Raw genomic sequence first — 22,073 nt, 5'->3', positions numbered from 1 at the left:
ATAGATCATATCTTGGGTCACAAATCAAGCCTTGGTAAATTTAAGAAAATTGAAATAGTATCAAGTATCTTTTCCAACCACAACGCTATGAGACTAGATATCAATTACAGGAAAAGATGTGTAAAAAATACAAACACATGGAGGCTACACAATACACTACTTAATAACGAAGTGATCACTGAAGAAATCAAAGGGGAAATCAAAAAGTACCTAGAAACAAATGACAATGGAGATACGACGACCCAAAAACCTATGGGATGCAGCAAAAGCAGTGCTAAGAGGGAAGTTTATAACAATACGAGCCTACCTCAAGAAACAGGAAACATCTCGAATAAACAACCTAACCTTGCACCTAAAGCAATTAGAGAAAGAAGAACAAAAAAACCCCAAAGCTAGCAGAAGGAAAGAAATTATAAAGATCACGTCAGAAATAAATGAAAAAGAAATGAAGGAAACAATAGCAAAAATCAATGAAACTAAAAGCTGGTTCTTTGAGAAGATAAACAAAATTGATAAACCATTAGCCAGACTCATCAAGAGAAAAAGGGAGAAGACTCAAATCAATAGAATTGGAAATGAAAAAGGAGAAGTAACCACTGACACTGCAGAAATACAAAAGATAATGAGAGATTACTACAAGCAACTCTATGCCAATAAAATGGACAACCTGGAAGAAATGGACAGATTCTTAGAAATGCACAACCTACCGAGACTGAACCAGGAAGAAATAGAAAATATGAACAGACCTATCACAAGCACTGAAATTGAAACTGTGATTAAAAACCTTCCAACAAACAAAAGCCCAGGACCAGATGGCTTCACAGGTGAATTCTATCAAACATTTAGAGAAGAGCTAACACCTATCCTTCTCAAACTCTTCCAAAATATTGCAGAGGGAGGAACACTCCCCAACTCATTCTACGAGGCCACCATCACCCTGATACCAAAACCAGACAAAGATGTCACAAAGAAAGAAAACTACAGGCCAATATCACTGATGAACATAGATGCAAAAATCCTCAACAAAATACTAGCAAACAGAATCCAACAGCACATTAAAAGGATCATACACCATGATCAAGTGGGGTTTATCCCAGGAATGCAAGGATTCTTCAATATAAGCAAATCAATCAATGTGATACACCATATTAACAAATTGAAGGAGAAAAACCATATGATCATCTCAATAGATGCAGAGAAAGCTTTCGACAAAATTCAACACCCATTTATGATAAAAGCCCTGCAGAAAGTAGGCATAGAGGGAACTTTCCTCAACATAATAAAGGCCATATATGACAAACCCACAGCCAACATTGTCCTCAATGGTGAAAAACTGAAACCATTTCCACTAAGATCAGGAACAAGACAAGGTTGCCCACTCTCACCACTATTATTCAACATAGTTTTGGAAGTGTTTAGCCACAGCAATCAGAGAAGACAAAGAAATAAAAGGAATCCAAATCGGAAAAGAAGAAGTAAAGCTGTCACTGTTTGCAGATGACATGATACTATACATAGAGAATCCTAAAGATGCTACCAGAAAACTCCTAGAGCTAATCAATGAATTTGGTAAAGTAGCAGGATACAAAATTAATGCACAGAAATCTCTTGCATTTCTATACACTAATGACGAAAAATCTGAAAGTGAAATTAAGAAAACACTCCCGTTTACCATTGCAACAAAAAGAATAAAATATCTAGGAATAAACCTACCTAAGGAGACAAAAGACCTGTATGCAGAAAATTATAAGACACTGATGAAAGAAATTAAAGATGATACAAATAGATGGAGAGATATACCATGTTCCTGGATTGGAAGAATCAACATTGTGAAAATGACTCTACTACCCAAAGCAATCTACAGATTCAATGCAATCCCTATCAAACTACCACTGGCATTTTTCACAGAACTAGAACAAAAAATTTCACAATTTGTATGGAAACACAAAAGACCCCGAATAGCCAAAGCAATCTTGAGAACGAAAAATGGAGCTGGGGGAATCAGGCTCCCTGACTTCAGACAATATTACAAAGCTACAGTAATCAAGACAGTTTGGTACTGGCACAAAAACAGAAATATAGATCAATGGAACAGGATAGAAAGCCCAGAGATAAACGCACACACATATGGTCACCTTATCTTTGATAAAGGAGGCAAGCATATACAGTGGAGAAAAGACAGCCTCTTCAATAAGTGGTGCTGGGAAAATTGGACAGGTACATGTAAAAGTATGAAATTAGAACACCCCCTGACACCATGCACAAAAATAAACTCAAAATGGATTAAAGACCTAAGTGGAAGGGCAGACACTATCAAACTCTTAGAGGAAAACAAAGGCAGAACACTCTATGACATACATCACAGCAAGATTCTTTTTGACCCAGGTCCCAGAGAAATGGAAATAAGAACACAAATAAACAAATGGGACCTAATGAAACTTAAAAGCTTTTGCACAGCAAAGGAAACCATAAACAAGACCAAAAGACAACCATCAGAATGGGAGAAAATATTTGCAAATGAAGCAACTGACAAAGGATTAATCTCCAAGATTTACAAGCAGCTCATGCAGCTCAATAACAAAAAAACGAACAACCCAATCCAAAAATGGGCAGAAGACCTAAATAGACATTTCTCCAAAGAAGATATACAGATGGCCTACAGACACATGAAAGAATGCTCAACATCATTAATCATTAGAGAAATGCAAATCAAAACTACAATGAGATATCATCTCACACCGGTCAGAATGGCCATCATGAAAAAATCTAGAAACAATAAATGCTGGAGAGGGTGTGGAGGAAAGGGAACACTCTTGCACTGTTGGTGGGAATGTAAATTGATACAGCCACAATGGAGAACAGTATGGAGGTTCCTTAAAAAACTACAAATAGAACTACCATACGACCCAGCAATCCCACTACTGGGCATATACCCTGAGAAAACCATAGGTCAAAAAGAGTCATGTACCAAAATGTTCATTGCAGCTCTATTTACAATAGCCAGGACATGGAAGCAACCTAAATGTCCATCGACAGATGAATGGATAAAGAAGATGTGGCACATATATACAATGGAATATTACTCAGCCATAAAAAGAAATGAAATGGAGGTATTTGTAATGAGGTGGATGGAGTTAGAGTCTGTCATACAGAGTGAAGTAAGTCAGAAAGAGAAAAACAAATACAGTATGCTAACACATATATACGGAATCTAAGGAAAAAAAAAAAAAAGGCCATGAAGAACCTAGTGGCAAGATGGGAATAAAGACACAGACCTACTAGAGAATGGACTTGAGGATATGGGGAGGGGGTGGGGTGAGATGTGACAGGGTAAGAGAGTGTCATGGACATATATACACTACCAAATGTAAAATAGATAGCTAGTGGGAAGCAGCCGCATAGCACAGGGAGATCAGCTCGGTGCTTTGTGACCACCTAGAGGGGTGGGATGGGGAGGGTGGGAGGGAGGGAGATGCAAGAGGGAAGAGAAATGGGAACATATTGTATATGTATAACTGATTCACTTTGTTATAAAGCAGAAGCTAACACACCATTGTAAGGCAATTATACTTCAATAAAGATGTTTAAAAAAAAAAAAAAAGGATTCCAAATATAGAAATGGAAAATTGGCAGCCTTAACAGAAGCTGACAGAAATCACTTTCTGTACCTGATACAGCTGACAAAAACATCAGTAAGGATATAGAACACTTGAACACAATTAACTACTTGATCTAATGTTTACAAAATGATCGGATACTAGGGTATGAAGGAAATCTGAAGAAATTTTAAGTGATTGGTATTATACAGACCACGTTCTCTGACCATAATGCAGTTAATGCAGGTAAGTTATAGATGAATATCAAAAAGCTTCCACATATCTGGAAATTAAGAAAAATTGTCTTTGACCCATAGACTACAAAAGAAATCTCAATAGGAATTAGAAAAATTTAAAACTGAATGATAATGAAAAGTATGCCACAAAAACCTAAAGGATACATCTAAAGCAGTACAGGAAAATTAATAGCTTGCACTTTTTAGGAAAGGAGAAATTAAAAATAAAGACAGTCAACACTCAACAGAAGAAGTTGAAAATTAGTAGGACAAACTCAAAATATTTTTTTAAAAAGGAAAGAATACAAATAAGAAAAGAAATACAAAAGAGAACAACAATTAGAACAAGAAAAACCAATCGAAAAGATTAATAAGATGTCAAGAAAAAATTGAGAAGACATAAATGAACAAAGTACAGAATAAAGGAGGAAATGGTCAGGCACAGATTTTAAAATAATATGCTTGTATTATTAAAACCATACATTAATAAAGTTGAAAACCTAGGGGAAATGGATGCACTTATAGAGAAAATAAGATGACAAAATTCATTCGAGGAATAGAAAACGTCACTAGACCTGTGGGCATGAAAGAATTTATATGGGAGTCACAGAGTTTTGTCTTCCCCAAAACACCCACACCTAGATGACTTCGTGGCTGTTCTTTTTTTCAAGGAACTGTTAATTACTTTGTAATATAAATTGCTACCGAATACAGAGAAACAGTGACTGTACCACAGCTCTTCTTAGGAGGTTAGTGTAATTTTTAAAATTAATTTTTCTTTTTCTTTTGAAATAACTTCAAACATACAGGAAAGATACAAGAGTAGAAAGAACATACCCCTCCCCGCCAAACCCCCCAAATTTGAAAGTAAACTGCTGACATCATACCCAATCACTCCCAGTACTTCAGTATCTATTTCCTACAAGCAAGGGCTTTTTCCTACATAACCCACAAACACCCTTTGGGATCAGGAAGTTAACATCACAAATGACTACTATCTATTTCATAGATCCAATTCCAGTTTCTACAAAATAGAGAAATAGAACTAAACGCAATAACATACATAAATACCTGATTCACAGGTGCTCAATAAATGGCCGTTACTTTCACCAGACCGTAAATTCACTGGGGGCTCCCGGGCTTCTTTCTTGAGCAGCCACTGCGGAGGCCTGTCTGCGCGCTCTGCAGTCTTTGCACAGAGAAGTGGGGTGACCGCCCCGCCCCGTGCCACATCCACGCGGCAATCTACAGCCTTTACACCCCCCCTAGACCCGCCCAGAGACCTTCCACAAGGCTCTAACCCAGGCTTTAGCCGGGCCGTGAGAGACAAGGCTGTGAGGGTGTCCACCTGGAGCTAGAAGCTCAGATTGGGCACCGCGCTGCCCGGGACCCAGGCAGCCCTCGTCCTCGGGCTGGAGGAACTACGCGCAGCTGCGAGCCTCCCGCTGCGCCCGCGGCCTTCACGCCCTGCGCATGCGCCCCGCGGCGAACGCGGGCCGAGAACAGGCTTCAAATGTGCCGCCATCTTGGGCCGCGGCCGTCTTCCTGGAGCTGCGGACGGAGCCGCCTGAACTGCGCTGGGGTCTCTCTGTAAGTCCACGCTCTACTTTTTAATGGTCAGCCTGCTGTAGGCAGTATTGTTTTCGATGGTGTCTGCTCTGCAGCCCCTCTGCGCCTTTGTTCCTTGAACCGTCGTGGCTTTGGTCTCAGGAGCGGGGCCGGCCGTCAGCCCTCGGTCTGTGGTGGGATCCCGTCAGCTCCGCGACCTCCCTGCCTCATATCGGCGTTCGTTACTCGGCTCCCCGTGGGCGCCGGGTATCGTTGACCTGAAAAATGCCATTTTCAGAGAGGGTGTATCCCCCAGGGTCGGCTCAGTGATGGCTGATAGTGTTGTCCGGGCGCTTTTACTGTGGAGGTCAAAAGGCATCAAGTCAGAGTGTGGAGGTGCTCTTCTGAAGAAACTGAGTTTTGCTGAGTCACTTGATGGTTGTAATACTTTAATACACATTCAACAATAACCTTTCTACCATTTAGAATTTAGGGAAAAACGTGCCAGCCCTTTGCAGTGTAGCAGCTAAACAGAAGGTAAAGTTCATCTCCCCCCACCCACCCCACCCCCGTTTTGCCAATTCCAGCTCCTGATTTATCCTTCATCCCTTCATCTGTTTGCAGAGAGACACATATTCCTGTGCATATGTAGGATATCATTTTTATTTTCTATACCTTACTCTGAGGACCCCCCCCCCCCCAACTTAACAGGATTCCTAAGACCTGTTTATCAGAGCCAATAAAAATAGATGTAATTTACCGCTTTTCAGTAGTAACCAAAAGAATAAGAGATGCTCCTTAATTTATTTTACTCTTCCACCATTAATAAACTTGAGATTGTGTGTGTGAGTAAAATTTATTTTACTCTTCCATCATTAATAAACTTTAGGTTGTGTTCAGCTTTACTGAAGTATAAGTGAGGTACAACAAACTGCACGTGAAGTGTACAATTTGACATTTGGCAAATGTATATATGCCCATGAAACTATTATAATCGGGATAATAAATATATCCATCACCCCCAAGAGTTTCTTCTGCCCCCCTCACTATAGATTAGTTTGCATTTTCTAGAAATTTTACATAAATGGAATACAGTGTATATTCCCTTAGCTTTCTTTCACTCAGAATAATTATTTTTGAGATCCATCTGTGTTGTGGTGTGTATCAATACTTTGTTCCTCTTTATTGCTGATTAGTTTCCATTGTGTGGCGTACAGTCGTATGGTTCCATTTTTACTTCAGGAACAAACTGGTCATTCAGATTTGGGTATTTTGCAGACATTTTCTTGAAAATGAGTAAAGTGAGCTTGACACTTTAAGGAAAACAGCTGATGGTGTTTGTCAATGATAAAATTCAAACTTTAAAGCCCAAATTGGAAAGGTGGAAAACTTGTGCCTGTCACTGCAAGCTTTGATGACTTCCCAGTATTTGAGTTTTTTAATGAGGTTGGTGGTGATATTAATTTGATTTGAGATGTTGGGTAATGTGCTATGTCAGTATATGGAAGTTCTGTATAACTGAACCAGTATTTTCAAATGAATCAATGTAGTATCTTTTAAAATCATTCATGTTTAAAAATTCCATTGAAAATGCATGATAGACTAAGGGATTTTAAGGTAACAGTACAAAAAGTTTGTTTATATGGTTTAATATTCCATGTTGTAAATAATTTTTAAGAAATGACCACTCATAGAGTTTTTGTGAAAATCAAAAAAAGACTATCCTCAGTTATATAAAAAAGCTGTTAAAGCATTCCTCCCTTCTTTGAGTTGGCCAGAAAGTTTGTTCGGGTTTTTCTGTAAGATGAAAACCCGAACAAACTTTTTGGCCAACCCAATACATTATCTGTGTGTGGCCAGCTTTTATTCACACACTTTACCCAGAACAACCTATTGCAACACACTGAATGCAGAAGCAGCTGTGAGAATACAGCTACTTTCTATTAAGCAGACATTGAGATTTTCAAAAATTGTAAAGCCATATTACTCGTTAAATTTTTTTGGTTCTGAAAAATAATCTTTCATGAAAATATTAACATTTAATGAGTTTACTGTTATTTGAAAGTGAGTTCCTAAATATTTTAAAATTTTCTATTATTTCTAATGCGGTGAATGTTGACAGAAGCCAGATAAATGCTCTTTGGGTTATGTCCTAGCTGGGGCTGCTGTAACAAAATACCTTAAACTGAATGGCCTATGAACAAGAGAAATCTGTTTCTCACAGTTCTGCAGGCTGGGAAGTCCAACATCAAGGAGCTAGCAGATCTGATGTCTGGTGAGAGCCTGCTTCCTAGTTTATAGATGCCTGTGTTTTCATTGTATGCTCACACAGCAGAGAGCAGAGAGAAGCAAGCTCTTGTGACTCTTATCACTAATCACTAATTAGTGAAGGACACTAATTACATTCCCGAAGGCTCAATCCTCATGACATCATCTTATCCCCTCACATTGGGAGATAGAGTTTCAACATATGAATTTGGGGAGAGAGGACACACAACCTCAGTCCATAACAGGGTCCTCGTTAACTTTAGGTGTATAAAAGGGTCCTGAGGCCAAATATTTGAGAACCACTGGTTTAATGGAACTTTTTTTGGTGCTAGAGAAAGAGGGGTTGGGGGGTGGCTAGAGACAACTAAATTAGAGGAAGCTTGCTGTTTTAAATAGTGGTCAGGGAATGCTTCACCTGGAATGAAACATTTCTGACCAAAAACTTGAAGGAGGTGAGGGAGCAAGCTGTGCTTTGGGAACAAGAGGCTCAGAACCCAGAGGCAAGAAGTTCAAGGAATGGCAAGATACTGTAGCTGCAGTGTGATGAGTGTAATAGGAATAAGGTAAGAGAAAACGTGGGAGGTCCTGGTGGTGGTGATAGCAGTTAGATCTCATAAGGAGAGGACTTCATAAGCCATTGTGATGGTTTTAGTTTTTAGGAGCTACCGAATTTCTTGAGCCCAGTAGTGCATGTTGTGGTCTTATATTTTAAAAAAGATCATTCTGGTTACAATGTTGAGAATAGTCATGAATGGGGGTAGCATGGGGTTAAGGATAGAAGCAGGAAGACAAGTTAGGAACGCAGTATTACAGATGACAGGAAGGTAGTTTGGGCCAGGGTTGTAACAGCAGAGATGGAAGAAAGTGTCAGAATTTTTCTATGCTGTGCAGATGAAACTAATAGGATTTCCTGACGGATTGTGTGTGGGATGCAAAGAAGTGGAGTCAAGGGTGATTGAAGATATTTGGCCTGAGCAAATCTTTTTTATGTGGTAGATTATATTGACTTTTAATTGATGTCAACTTTGTTATACCTTCATTTTTTTTTGTCTGTGATTTTTTAAAATTTTAATTTTTTTTTGTAGCCTCTAGATTTTAAAGAAAGCTTTAATGTAAGATTAGATTATTTTCTACTAATTCTCTTAGATGGTTTTAAAAAATTAGTTCTTTATCTGCTTGGGATTTGTTTTTGGTTTTGGTAAAGCATTTTCTCAACCTCTGCACTATTGTCATTTTGGTGTGGATAATTGTTTTTGGTGGGAGGTTCTTCTGTGCATTGTAGGATATTTAGCAGCATCTCTGGCATATACCTACTATATGCCAGTGGGAACGCCTGCTCTGACCCAGGCCCAGTTATGACAAGGAAATATATCTCCAGACATTGGCAAATATTCCCTGTGGGACAACATTGTCCCTGGTTAAGGAACTACTTCAATAAAGAATGTTAAAAAAAAAATTGAAGCCCTGATTTTGAAATACATAATTTAAAAAGTTCTCTATGCTGTTTTATTTCTCCTGCATCAATATCCTGAATATTGATATTCAGGATAGAATATCAAAGACCTGAATCTAGAAACCATTTAGAATGTATGGAGAAGATAGGAGGAGGAAAACCAAGGCACAGATGCTTAACTTGAGCCAGTCTTTTGGAACATGGTAACCTTGCCACAATACTAGTCAGAGTTTGACCAGAATTATCTTAAATTTTGAAAAAGGAAGAATAAGCTCATTCTATCCTGTAAGGGTGCTTTACCTGTTTTGTTTGTATTTTTGGTTTTGGATTTGTATCTTTTACCTTTTATTTCTTGTCCATGGTTACATGGGTTAGTTGAAAGAGCAGTGTGAAACAGTGGGAGTAATGTACATGGAGAACTGGACTGAATCAGAAAACATAAATTCAGACTCCTAAATTTCCTTTATCTTCACTTTTTTGATCTGAAAATGAAAATCTTATTGAAAAGATCAGCTAAACTAATGTACTGGAAACTTTTTAAAAAATGCAAAGCATTATAAGGAGCTCTTAATATAAGGAAAGAAATCCAAATTCCTTTTAGAAAATTTACAAATTAAAAATTTTAAATTACTTATATGGCTCAACTATATTTCTCTTGGACACCTCCCCCCCCCCCACTGGTCTAGACTTATTAGATGTGAATTCATAGAAAACAAATCCCAAAACAGTAAGAGTGACATCATCTATAATATGTATTCTATAGAATCAGGGAATTTTAGTATAGGAAGGGCTTTCCATATCAATTTTAATAGTGTTTATAGATTGTATTTTTGCAAACCTTAGGGGAACTGTGATGCTGTGGATTTTTGACGTAAATTTAATTAATGAGTTTGTGAATTTTGAATTTAACTTTTTAAAATAGTATGCTTTTTTAAGAAGAAATAAAACATTTAAATATGATATACTAAACTTAAAAGCAGCGATGAGCACTAATTAGTGCCATCAGATTAATTTGTTAAGTTGTGGCTCTACTGTGTCTTTATTTGAACTTATCTGTATCTGATCATGTATAATTGTGGAACTATTATGTATGTCTGAGCCTGATTTTTTTCCCAGTACTGTTATCAGACACAATATTAAGGCAGATTATATGATGGAGCTGCTTTAAGACTGTGTTCATCAGAATGGTTTTATTATTCTCATTTACTGGCTTTGTAATTAAATTGTATAAATTTATGAAATTATTAGAACACCACTTGTGAGTCTAATTTATAGATGTTTTATGTTTTCTGTTAACTTTTTGCACCTTATGTTAGATTAAGAAGGATTTCTCCTATTGCAAAAAAAAAAAAAGGTTAGAAAAACCCTAATTTAATTCAACCCTCTCATTTTACAGATTTAGAATCTTATTCTAAGAAAAAACAGTTCCCCAAATTTCATACTATTAATTGAGTCTCAAGTAAAACTCAAGTTTCCTGATGTCCTACTCTTGTGTACACAGAGTAAGTGCTTTCTGTGAATATGTTAATATTCTAAGGAGTATAATATTGAATAGAGTTTGGCTCTAGAACATCTTTATTTAAGTTATATCATTAAATAATTGTCCCTTGTATAAAATAATTGGTTTGGTTTTAAATTTCCTGTTTATTTTTTTTCCCTAATTTTCTCTGAGTTGTTATAGTTTGATCTTCAGATACACAAGGGTAGGAGCTTTATCCATGACCCAGGGAACCTTCTTCATGATTCTATTGAGCAAGCATTGGAGAGGCAGGTGAAGAAAGCTGATTGACATTCACAGAATAGGTTATTCTGTCTACCTGATTAAGGATCTTTTCCATAGTGAGCCCTTTGGTGTGCATCACGTGAGACCTACAGATTTTCTTTATGTGCCAATTCTGAGAGGCTAATCCACATGCCTCTTCTTCAGACTTGTTTTGTTAACAAATTCTCCAGTCTTGCTCCTTCAGAATTACTAATAATCCTGCAGAAACTATTAGCTATTGCCTACTAATATGCATAAGTTCTTAACTGAAGCAGTCTTTTTCAGGCAAAATAGATGTATTGGTAGTCCTGTCAACTGTGAATATTTCCTGGGATGCAGTGCTTCAGCAGTCTATTTCTGGAAGTTAATGCCACTAACTTCCAGATTTCCAGAGCATGTGCAAATCAGGCTCAGATTTTTTTACCGCCTTCCTCTGTGAAACTCCCCATGAGGCCATTTATATTGTTTGAGGGAGGGATAGCAGTCTGGAGGAGCAGGCTTCTGGTAGTTTGAGTAACCTGACCATGCGTATTCCTTTGGGCTTTCTTTGGCTTATTTGGTTAATACCCTATTCATTTAATAAAGGAGTCCTTTTGGCTACATTTGCTTTTTATACCTAAAGAGTGTGTTGTTCCTGAAAGACATGTATTTTTTTTTTTTTCCTGTTTACTCAGGTGAATAGTCACAAGACCCTTTGGGTAAATGCCAGGAAGAATGTTCTTGGTATATTCAAGTATATTCAAGCACGGGATCCTTTCTTAATAGTACTTGGTCTTCCCTTCATCTAAGGTATTATAGGTCTATAAACTGACTAAAGTCTGGGAATTGAGTAGAGGCCTGTGACTTTAAATAATGGCGGCTTATTCTGATATGAGTCTTTAGTGTATTGCTCATTGATTTTTATTCTTAAGGACTCCAGGGTCAAGTGAGTATTGTCTGGAATCTGTATAGATCAAACCATGCTGATTATCACACCAAATTAATTATCTAGGAGGAAATAAAAACGATACTCAGTACCCAGAAAACCCTAAATTGTACCTCTTTCTCTAGCTTTCCAGTGGCCTGTTTCATTTTGTGGACTTGGGTCTTAAGTCTTAGAAACGGCTTCTGTTCTGTTATTTTATCTCTGAGATAACAACATTTATACTTTGATAAGGTTTTATACTCCTGTCCTTCATGCTTCTCTTCTTTTTATCCTTTTCTTCTGAGTTTTTGCGTATTCTCTCAAAATATTCTTGTAGTCTATTTATGTTTATTTTGTGTTGGCTTTCCCCTTTGCAGTTTTGAATCTTACGTGTGTGTAGTTTTTCCTAATTTCAGTTGTTGCATCTTTTTTTTTTTTTAATAAATTTATTTATTTATTTTTGCTGTGTTGGGTCTTCGTTTCTGTGCGAGGGCTTTCTCTAGTTGCAGCGAGCGGGGGCCACTCTTCATCGCGGTGCACGGGCCTCTCACTATCGTGGCCTCTGTTGTTGCGGAGCACAGGCTCCAGACGCGCAGGCTCAGTAGTTGTGGCTCGCGGGCCCAGTTGCTCCATGGCATGTGGGATCTTCCCAGACCAGGGCTCGAACCCGTGTCCCCTGCATTGGCAGGCAGATTCTCAACCACTGCACCACCAGGGAAGCCCAGTTGTTGCATCTTAATGACTACTTAGTCATATAAAAATGCATTATTCTCTTTTGGGCTTTTTAAAAACAGGAATCAGACTTTTGAAAAACAATTTTTTTTGCTGTTTCCTTCAATACATTTATTCCTGAGGGGAGCATTTCCTTGGTTTCTTTTAAGTGGTTCCCTCATTTGTTTAGCTCTAGTACTTTCTCTCTCTCATCCTCATAGAAAGAAATTGTCAACTATTAACTCAGAGTCAAGAGGGAGTTGGGCTGTGTCCTGTCACTGTAGATGTTGGTTCTTACCTGAATTTGGGGGCTATTTTATACTTCTTGAATATTTGCATTACAGTTTTTAGAATTCCAGCAATCTAGAGAAAATTAGCTGGAGCCATAGTTATTGTAGAGAGCTTTGCCTCTGTGGTAAAGATTTCTTTTCCTCTCTCCCTCCCTCCACACTTTTTGTGGGTACCCGTGTCAGTGACAAGGCCTGGATGTACTTAACCTGCCTCAGGGTCTTTCCATGCCTGCCTTTCCTTACTGGTGTCCCGGACTCAGCCAGTTTCCCTCAGAGAAGAATCCTGGAGTTGTATAATGATGCTGATAGGGTCCCAAATATTGCTAATTGACACAGAGTGGGGAGTGTGAACAGTGTCCCCTGTTGGTTCACCATCCACCCTTGCTTCTAGCACTCACCCCCTTGAATTATGGGTTGTTGGAAGAGGTCTGAATGAGGGAAAGTAGTTTTCTTACAGGAGGGGGAGGAGTTTTCCAGTAGTTTTTATTTGGCTTCCTTTTATTATACCATATCAGTTCAATATCTAGTAGAAATTTGTTAGTCTCTGAAAAATATTGCTTTTTTCTGTTTTCCAGTGATTATATATATTCTATTATGTTCTCTTGGTTGTTTCAATGGAATTTTTTGAAAGTGTGGAAGGCAGTGAACTGTTAAACGCATTTTGTTTCTCTTCATCTTGTCCAGTGTATATAACTTTTGCCAACATGTTCAGTTTGGTAAATGCAGGCATAGAATTGTTTTTAAGATTTGTGTTTGCATACATATAAGGCTAATTTCATTTAATTTTGACAGCTGTCTGTCCAGAAGCTAATAGGTACTTATTATTTGCTTTTTAGAAAATGGATTCTACATCTCTGTTACCAACATTTTTAGATGTGGATCTGACAGTATCACACATAGAATGTTTTCCCAAGGACGTTCTGGTGAAATTTCAAGGCAGAAATAATAGTGAATGTGAGTTTGACTACCACATATTGCAGAGGGAAATACAGCATATTCCAAAAGTAAAAAATAATGTGGACATTGATGAATTTTGTTTGGTAGAAGAAAGAATATCAGGAGAATGGCAGAGAGGAAGAGTTGTGGAAAAGAAAAATGATCTGTATACTGTGCTCCTCATAGATCGCGGAGAAGAACTGAGAGTTGACAGTACGCAGGTTGCTTCAGCCTGTGGCACTTATTTGATCTACCACCACGGGTAATGTTTGGCATTTTTGCCAACATATTACCAACTGGGGAAAAATGGTCTTCTAAGGCTTTGAATGACTTCAAGTCATTGATAGAACTACAAGTGAAAGGTTGTGTGCAAGCTGTTTTGCCTCTTCAGATGATGATACTTGAAGTACCAAAAATTATATCCCAGGTTCTTGAATTACAATTAGGGAGACTTATTGGTGGAGATTCATTTTGTCTTATTGTGGAAATGGTAAAAGAATTCCCCAAACAAATGCCAGATTCATTACAACATAAAAGACCTGAATTATCATTAAGTAATAATGATACTTTACTTGATACTCAACATGTTCTGGATAATTTGCAACCATCTTTGTCAGTAGGCAGTATTGAAAGTGTAAAAGTATCATCTGCCGTGAGCCCAAGTAAATTTTATTGCCAACTAATTAAATGGATTCCAGAGTTAGAAAACTTGATAGTGTGTTTGACTTTGCATTATGATATTGTCAGTCAAGAAGGTAGTCCCGCATGTGATAATTTTGGAGTACTTTGTGTTGCCAAAAGGAGAAATGGACAGTGGCATAGAGGAGTTCTTCAGCAGCTTTTGCCTAATAATCAAGTGAAAATTTGGTTTATGGATTATGGCAGTAGTGAGACTATACCCTCAATTCACGTAGAGAAACTTAAACAGGATTTTATTTTAGAACCATTATTTTCATTTCCATGTTCTCGGACATATTTACACAGTCCAGAGATGCAAGAAAATTTCAACTAAGTGTATTTAAACAAGCCTTGTTAGGACAAATAGTATATGCATACCTTGATTGGTTCAGTAAGGATGAGCATTTGTATTATGTAACATTACAAACTCAAGAGTCTACAATTACTCCTAAGTGTCTGCTAAAGACCGTAGGCACACAAGTACTTTGTCCAGTGTCTGATTCAAAAATCTCTAATATGTTGAGGGAGACTAGTGCCTCAGATGTAAACGGCTTTGCAGTTGAGAGTTCTATTGCAAATACTGAATGGTCGATAGATTCTCTAAATAAAAAAGACACTTTGAAAGTAGATTTTCCTATTAAAACTGTAGAAATGGAGATAGAAGCTGTCTACGTAGCTTTTGTAGCATATGTATTAAACCCATCAGATTTCTGGGTACGTACTAATGAACATCAGAATGAATTTCAAGATATAATGAAAAATATAAACAAATTTTATGATTTGTGTGAAAATGATGAACTGATTCTAAGAAATCCAGGACCTGGATTATTTTGTTGTGCTAGATACAGCAAGGACAGACGTTTTTATAGAGCTGTCATTACTGAAATGAATGGTTATAAAATTAATGGTTATTTTTTGGATTACGGAAATACTGATTCCATACCATTTTTTGATGTAAAAATTTTGCTTCCAGAGTTTTGTGAGTTGCCTGCCTTAGCCGTGTGCTGTTCACTTGCATATATATTTCCCGTTGAAGATTTATGGGTGAAGGCAGCAGTTGATTATTTTTAAAAAATTGTCTTGAACAAAGCAATTTTGCTTCAAGTTATAGCAAAAAAAGATGAGAAGTATACTGTAAATATTCAGAATATTGAAGCCTCAGAAAATATTGATGTTGTCTCTCTTATGTTACAAGCTGGATATGCAGAATATTGGGAAGTAGAACCAGAATGTTGTCCAAAATCTGTAAGTGAATATTCAGTGTTAAATTTAAAATCTAAAAACAAAGTAAATATTAAGAAAGTCATATCTGCCCTTCTTGAAGGACCTAAACCTAAAAAGTACCATTCAGATAAGCTAAAAGGAAGTAACTTTTCTTTGTTAAAGTCCCCAGCTGTTAACTTCCTAGATTTAAAAAACCCTTTCACCTTGTCTGTGAGACGTGAGCCACCATGGCCTTATAAAGAATGTGTGTTTAAACCAGGAACAGTCCTTGAAGTTAAGTGTTCTTATTATTATGGCCCAGGTGACTTCTCATGCCAGCTGCAATGTAAGTTAGAAGACTTAAACTTACTAATGGAACAACTTAAGGATTATTACAGTGTTCATTCTGATCCTTATCAGATTGGGCAGATTGCTTGTGTTGCTAAGTATTCTAAAGATGGGAAGTGGTATAGAGCTGCTATTTTGACTCAGGTATCAAAAAAAAGAATTTGATGTGGTACTTGTTGATTATGGTTACCAGGAAAGAGTTTTAATTAAAGATCTTTGTGCTATTAAACCATGTTTCCTTTTTTTAGAAGGTCAGGCCTTCAGATGTAGTCTCAACCATTTAGTTGAACCCATTAGTTGTAAAGTATTCAATTGGACGAGAGAAGCATGCAGAGACCTTGGGAATTTTATTTCTTCATTTAGAGGGTTATTGACTTGTGTCATCTATGCCTTAGTTCTTATATATCCAAACTGTTTATGTAATTTGGTGGATTTACAATCTCCATTTGCTAGTGCAAGAGAATTTCTTAATAATCATGGCTCTGCACAGTATAGTACAGTATCAAAGCCATTTCCATCTTCAGTTAGTCTTTACAGTTATTCTTCCTTCAATATAAAAATTGGAAGTGAGGAAGAAATATATATATCTCACATATATAGTCCCCAAAAGTTTTATTGCCAACTTAGTAGAAATAATAAAGACCTAGAGATGATAGAAACAAAAATCACAGAGATTAGTAACCTCAATCAGTGCCGCAAATCTGATTTTAGTAAAATGAGATTGTGCATATCTAAGTATGTAGAGGATGGTCTCTCTTATAGAGCTTCAGCGATGCCGACAGGTTCATTATGTGACTTCCTGGTATATTTTGTGGACTTTGGAAATAAGCAATTAGTAGAAGAAAGTATGTTGAGGGATGTTTCAGATGAGTTTCCAGAGTTGCTGTTTACACCTATGCAAGCTATTAAATGTTTTTTGTCAGATCTTAGAGATGTAGATATTCCAGAAGAAATCAATAGCTCGTTTGAAGATAATTTTTTGGGAAAACCATTAAGGGCAATAATATTGTCCAAGCGCCAGATGACCAGCTTGGTGTAGACTTATATGATGGATATCAACATATAAATCAGAAAATTAAAATGTTGATTCATGCTTATGGAGAAAAACATTGTGACCAAGCACAATGTGTGGAAAAGCGTCCTAAAACAAATAAGAAACTTGCTGTTTCCTTGAAAGGCAAAATAGAAAACAATTATCACCATAGTACAGTAAGTAAAACTAGTCTAATAACATATTCTGAAAGCAAAGTAGATCAGTTAATGAATCCCAAAAGTATATATGGCAGGCTTTTGAAACCATCAGTTTGTTATAAAGTTGAACCTGTGTCAAAAAACAAGGTGAAGAAGTCTTTGAATGATGGACTTAAAAATAAAGGTGTAAAAATTGCCCCTGGGTCTGCACATATTATTGATGAAAGTGATGTGGACCAGAAATCAGTAAGGGTTGTATAACAGTCTTTTATCAGAGAATTAAATCAGGCAGCCTCACAAAACACGTATAATCATGCTAGACCACAGATTAAAGACCTTCATTAACCTAAAATTTACTTGAATGCCGAAGTTAAAGGATATGTTTTTAATATAAGTAATCGAGCAAGTTTCCATATTCAGCTTGCCGAGACTGAAAATGTAATCATGAGCCTAGCGGATGGTCTAAATGCAAGAAGAGCCAATATAGTGAAAGAGAGAAAATCAGTCAAACCTGTGGTGGGAGATCTTGTAGTTGCAGAATACTCTGGTGACAATGCCATTTACAGAGCAGTTATTAAGAAAATTTTGCCAGGAAATTCTTTTGAAGTGGAATTTATTGACTATGGTAACACTGCAGTAGTAAACACATCAAAAATTTATGAAATTAAGAAGGAATTCTTAGCTATTCCTCAGCTAGGAGTTCATTCGTTCCTTAGTGGAGTAAAGTGGAATGAGCCTGATGAAATATGGTACAGCAAAACTGTTTTTTATTTTGCTTCAAGAGTAAGTAATAAAACAGCTTCTTGTGAGCTTTTGAAAAAGCATGAACAGAAATGGGAAGTAAATATAATTTGTGATGAAAAATGTGTCATTAATGAACTACTGAAATGGACAGCATGTTCAAAACTACAGAAAACAGTATTGCAAATGCCTAAGGTTGTCTCTCAAAAGTTGAGCCCTATTGATAAAGAAATGAAGGAAGGACTATCAAATGAGTATGAAGGTTCTATGATCCTTCAACCATCCTACCAACAGCTGGTTAATATTCCTTTTGAAGAGTTAAAACCTGGACAACTTGAAAAGGCTGAAATACTTTATGTTGCAAAATGTGGGATTTCTTATGTGAAGTTATCTAAAAATAAAAAGATTTTATCAGATTTAACAGTATTAATTACTAAAGAAGTAAAAAAACCCTCTTTTTTATCAATGGAAAATATTGAAAAAGGCTTAGAATGCTTGGTAAAATCTAAAAAAACTTTGTAGTGGTATCGATCAAAAGTAGAAAAAAAGTGTGTTGATGAGAAAGTGCTTGTTTTTTTAGTAGCTCATGGTAGGTATGAAATAGTGCCCTTATGTAATACCAAGGTGCTTACTAATGAAATCAGAAATATTCCAAGACAAGCTGTGCCTTGTAAATGGATTTGGTTTGAAAATTTTAGGAACATGCCATTTGAGTCCTTTGTGTGCTTAGTTGCTCATTTGGAAATAAACATCCTTTTTCTGAAATATTTAGACTCTGCCTGGGAAGTAGAAATTTTGAAAGATGGCCTGTTACTTCTGGAATATTTAAATTTAAATACAGTTCATGTTGAAGAAAACAAATTTAGATCTTCAGAAGTTCTTTTCAGCATTGAATCTAAGATTCCTGTATCATCATGTACAATAAGATCATTTACTTGGGCAGAACTCCAAAATGGTAGGCAATATTCTGGTATTGCCACTGCTGTTTCTGATCCATCAGACTTCTGTGTTCAGTTAGAAGATTTCTTTGACACAATGAAATCTCTCTTTATGTTGCTTTCTGATCTACCAGAAGACTTAGAAACAGTGCCTCAAAAGCACGTAATTCCAGGTTCTAGTTGTTTGTTCAAATATGAATTGGAAGGTCAGTGGAATAGGGTAGAAATTTTTAAAGTCTCTGATCAGTCTTTACTTTTTGTATTGATTGACTATGGATTTTCTGTTTACATACCTTATTCAGATATAAAAAATCTTAAAGTTGTTCCTGAGGAACTTCTGAATTTGCCGAGGCTAAGTTATCCTTGCATCTTATATGGTATCTTACCTGCTAAAGGGAAACATTGGAATGAAGAAGCCAGAAGTTTTTTTCAAGATTTCCTGAGTAAACCAGGCTTAGTTTTTCAGTTTAGGGAATACAGTTTTGAAACAAAACTGAAGGTAGATATCATTCATGAGAAAAATAATTTGGCAGATATGTTAGTTGCCTCTGGTCTTGCAATTTATTCTAAAGATTCAGATCATCTCAATGCAGTTACTGCTACTGGATCTACTAAAATCCAATATAAATCAAAGAGTAAGCCTGTTTGCCAATTTTTAGATCAAAGTTATTACAAAAGAGAAAGTATGAATTGTATGTGCACTGAGAAGCAAAAGCTGAAAAGGCAGAAAACTATAAAGAGGAAAGATGTCTGTAAGAACCTCTTAAAGAAAAGCCATATTAGTAAAAGATTACATTCTAGAAATTTAACACTGAGGAAGAAGGTTGGTAGTGGAAAACATAATCCCCGAAATACCACTGCATTTGATACATGTGCAGCAGCTTCGTTTTGGGAACTACCTAATGGTTTGAATGATAACACCAATTGCATTGAAAACATTTCTGAAAAACTACCAAGTGGAGTACAGGAAACTAATACAATAGACTTGAGAACAGCAGAAAAAGCATTGCATGTTAATACAAAAATTATATCAGAACATTTGAAAGGTAAGTAGCCATTTTTAAAAAAAGATTTTCTGTAGCTTTTGTAGATTTTTGATTCTTTAAAAGTTTGTTATTTACTAAAATTATTCAAGTTGAAAATATCCTGCAAGATTTTACTAAAAATTTTGAATAAATGGATAACTAGAAGTGATCACTTGAATTATAAAATGATGCTTCACTATTTTTACCTCTTTTGAATGGTGACCTTTGAGAATGTAATGAAAGTAGAGGGTTTGAACCACATATGCGTGCACACATGCATGACATTTTACAAATTTCAGGGGTTTCACAAAACTCCTGAAGGTCCATAGATCTCAGGTTGATCTTGCTACTATTAGAGAGCTTCCTGGGCTCATTTTGAAGAATCAGTTTTCTATTATGTTTCTTATCAGATTAAATATATCTTCAGGTTTTTTGAGTGTGATTCTCAGCATAATGATAATGCAGTTAAACTTACAGAATAAGCTGACTCCAGCATATTTCATCTGAAAATTTTTAGACATCAAATTGATTCTAAAATACTGTTAAAATTTTAATATTTTACATGCTAGAGTATTGTCGATTTGGCTTATGCACATTGTATTTCATTTTCTGTATGGATTAGTTAGGATTTTGTAGGCTGTAAAGAATGTTCTCTGCTTAATGAATATTTGTTCTGCCTGTAAATTGGTATATTATTCCGTATTATAATTAGTATCATAGCCGGTTACATTCTGTGAATGAATGGAGGTGTCTTGTTTTTATTGATGTATTTTAGAAAGAGGATTTCATTTGAATTCATATTAGATGTTTTATAGTGAATTGATCAATGCTTTAAAATTGGCCCTTTTTTCTTATTTTTGAATCACTCTTTTATCATAGTGGCAGTTGTGGTAGAGTGCTTATTTACTGTGTTCCAGGTACTGTGTGGTGATTTGTGTGTATTAGCTCATTTAAAGCTTACCACAATTCTATAAAGTAGGTTGATATTAAGGTTTAAAATGTAGTCTAATAACTAGTATCCTACTTCTTTGCCTGAATTCAAAACCACTTTACAGAGAGACAAGGAGAAAGACAATTGATGAGCAACATACCACATATATTAAAAAAAAAAAAATTGATGAATGTGGCTTATATCCATGGGCAAATGGGTTTACCAATATTGAATCAATAAACTAGACTTACCCACATAGGCACAGAGGAGAGTTTCTCCATATGGGGGCTTACCCATGTAAACCTTACAGCTTGAGGTAGTTATCTCTGTAAAGGGAGAGAGGGAGGAGGAAGAGGCTAATCCAACATAGGTCTTTCTCATTGTAAATGGACCAGTTAGATTGCCTCTACTACTTGTGTATAAGGGAGGAAAGAGACCAGAGAATTGTTATGCTAGGAGTGTCCCTCAATCATGAATACTTCCACATGGAAGGAAGATCGGGAATGGGAAGAAGTACCCCTCTCCCCCAAAGTTATTATCACTATTTTATGGATAAGGCTCAGGGAAATTAAGTAAATTTCCCGTGCATATAAAGCTGTTAAGTAAGGAACTGAAAATTTAAACTCAGATTTCTCCAACTCCAAAGTCTACTTTTATTCATTATTTATACTTAAAAAAAATAGTTTATTTGAGGAAGAGTTTTTCTATAAAACTCTTGATGATCAGTCCATACATTTTGGCACTTACATATCTTTTATTGTTCCTTTACCTGTGTATGTTTCTGCCTTCTTTGTTTTTCCTATCAAATTCTTTAAGATCCCACTTTTGGTCCCCATTCTATCTCACTTCCTGCATTCCTTAGTACACAGTGAATCAAAAAGTGAATTAAAGTGTGAAAGTAGCAGTTATAAAAGGAGTCAGAGAATCAAACAAATTATACTTCTTAAAACATTTGAAGTACCATTTAAGGAAAAATCATAACTTCAGTGAGACAAATAAAAGAAATATGGTTTTACGGACTAAGAATAGACTGATAAATTTGCTATAGTTATAGTTTTAAAACAAAACAAAATAAGAAAACAACATACACTGATTTATTTGCCTTGAGTATCATCCGAGCTCCTTCCACCTGTATTACTTGTCCAAGGGCAGTAGTAACCACTGCTGTTTGCTGCTGTTATTGCCTGCAGGCTTTCTGAGTCTAGAGGAAAATGGTTTTAGTAGTTCTTGTTTGAAGATAATCAATAAATATTATACTTGAGAAACTCTCGCCTATTAAAAATGTTACCAGAGGGGCTCTAACAGCAGTGGTTT

The 22,073-nt window shown here is 36.3% G+C and overlaps 1 protein-coding gene across 1 annotated transcript; it reads left to right on the top strand.

The window, feature by feature from the left end:
• Positions 1-13,607: 13,607 nt before the first annotated feature.
• TDRD15 (tudor domain containing 15) lies at positions 13,608-19,857 on the top strand. Its single transcript, XM_036872588.1, is given in 5 exon segments — positions 13,608-13,941; positions 13,944-14,690; positions 14,693-16,086; positions 16,088-16,949; positions 16,952-19,857. Coding segments are annotated over 5 exon segments (6,243 nt in total).
• The last annotated feature ends 2,216 nt before the right edge of the window (positions 19,858-22,073 follow it).

This window comes from Balaenoptera musculus, chromosome 13, assembly GCF_009873245.2.
Source record: "Balaenoptera musculus isolate JJ_BM4_2016_0621 chromosome 13, mBalMus1.pri.v3, whole genome shotgun sequence".
Taxonomy (NCBI): Eukaryota; Metazoa; Chordata; class Mammalia; order Artiodactyla; family Balaenopteridae; genus Balaenoptera; species Balaenoptera musculus.
Note: the sequence above shows the minus strand (reverse complement) of the source record. Positions and strands in the feature narration are given on the sequence as shown.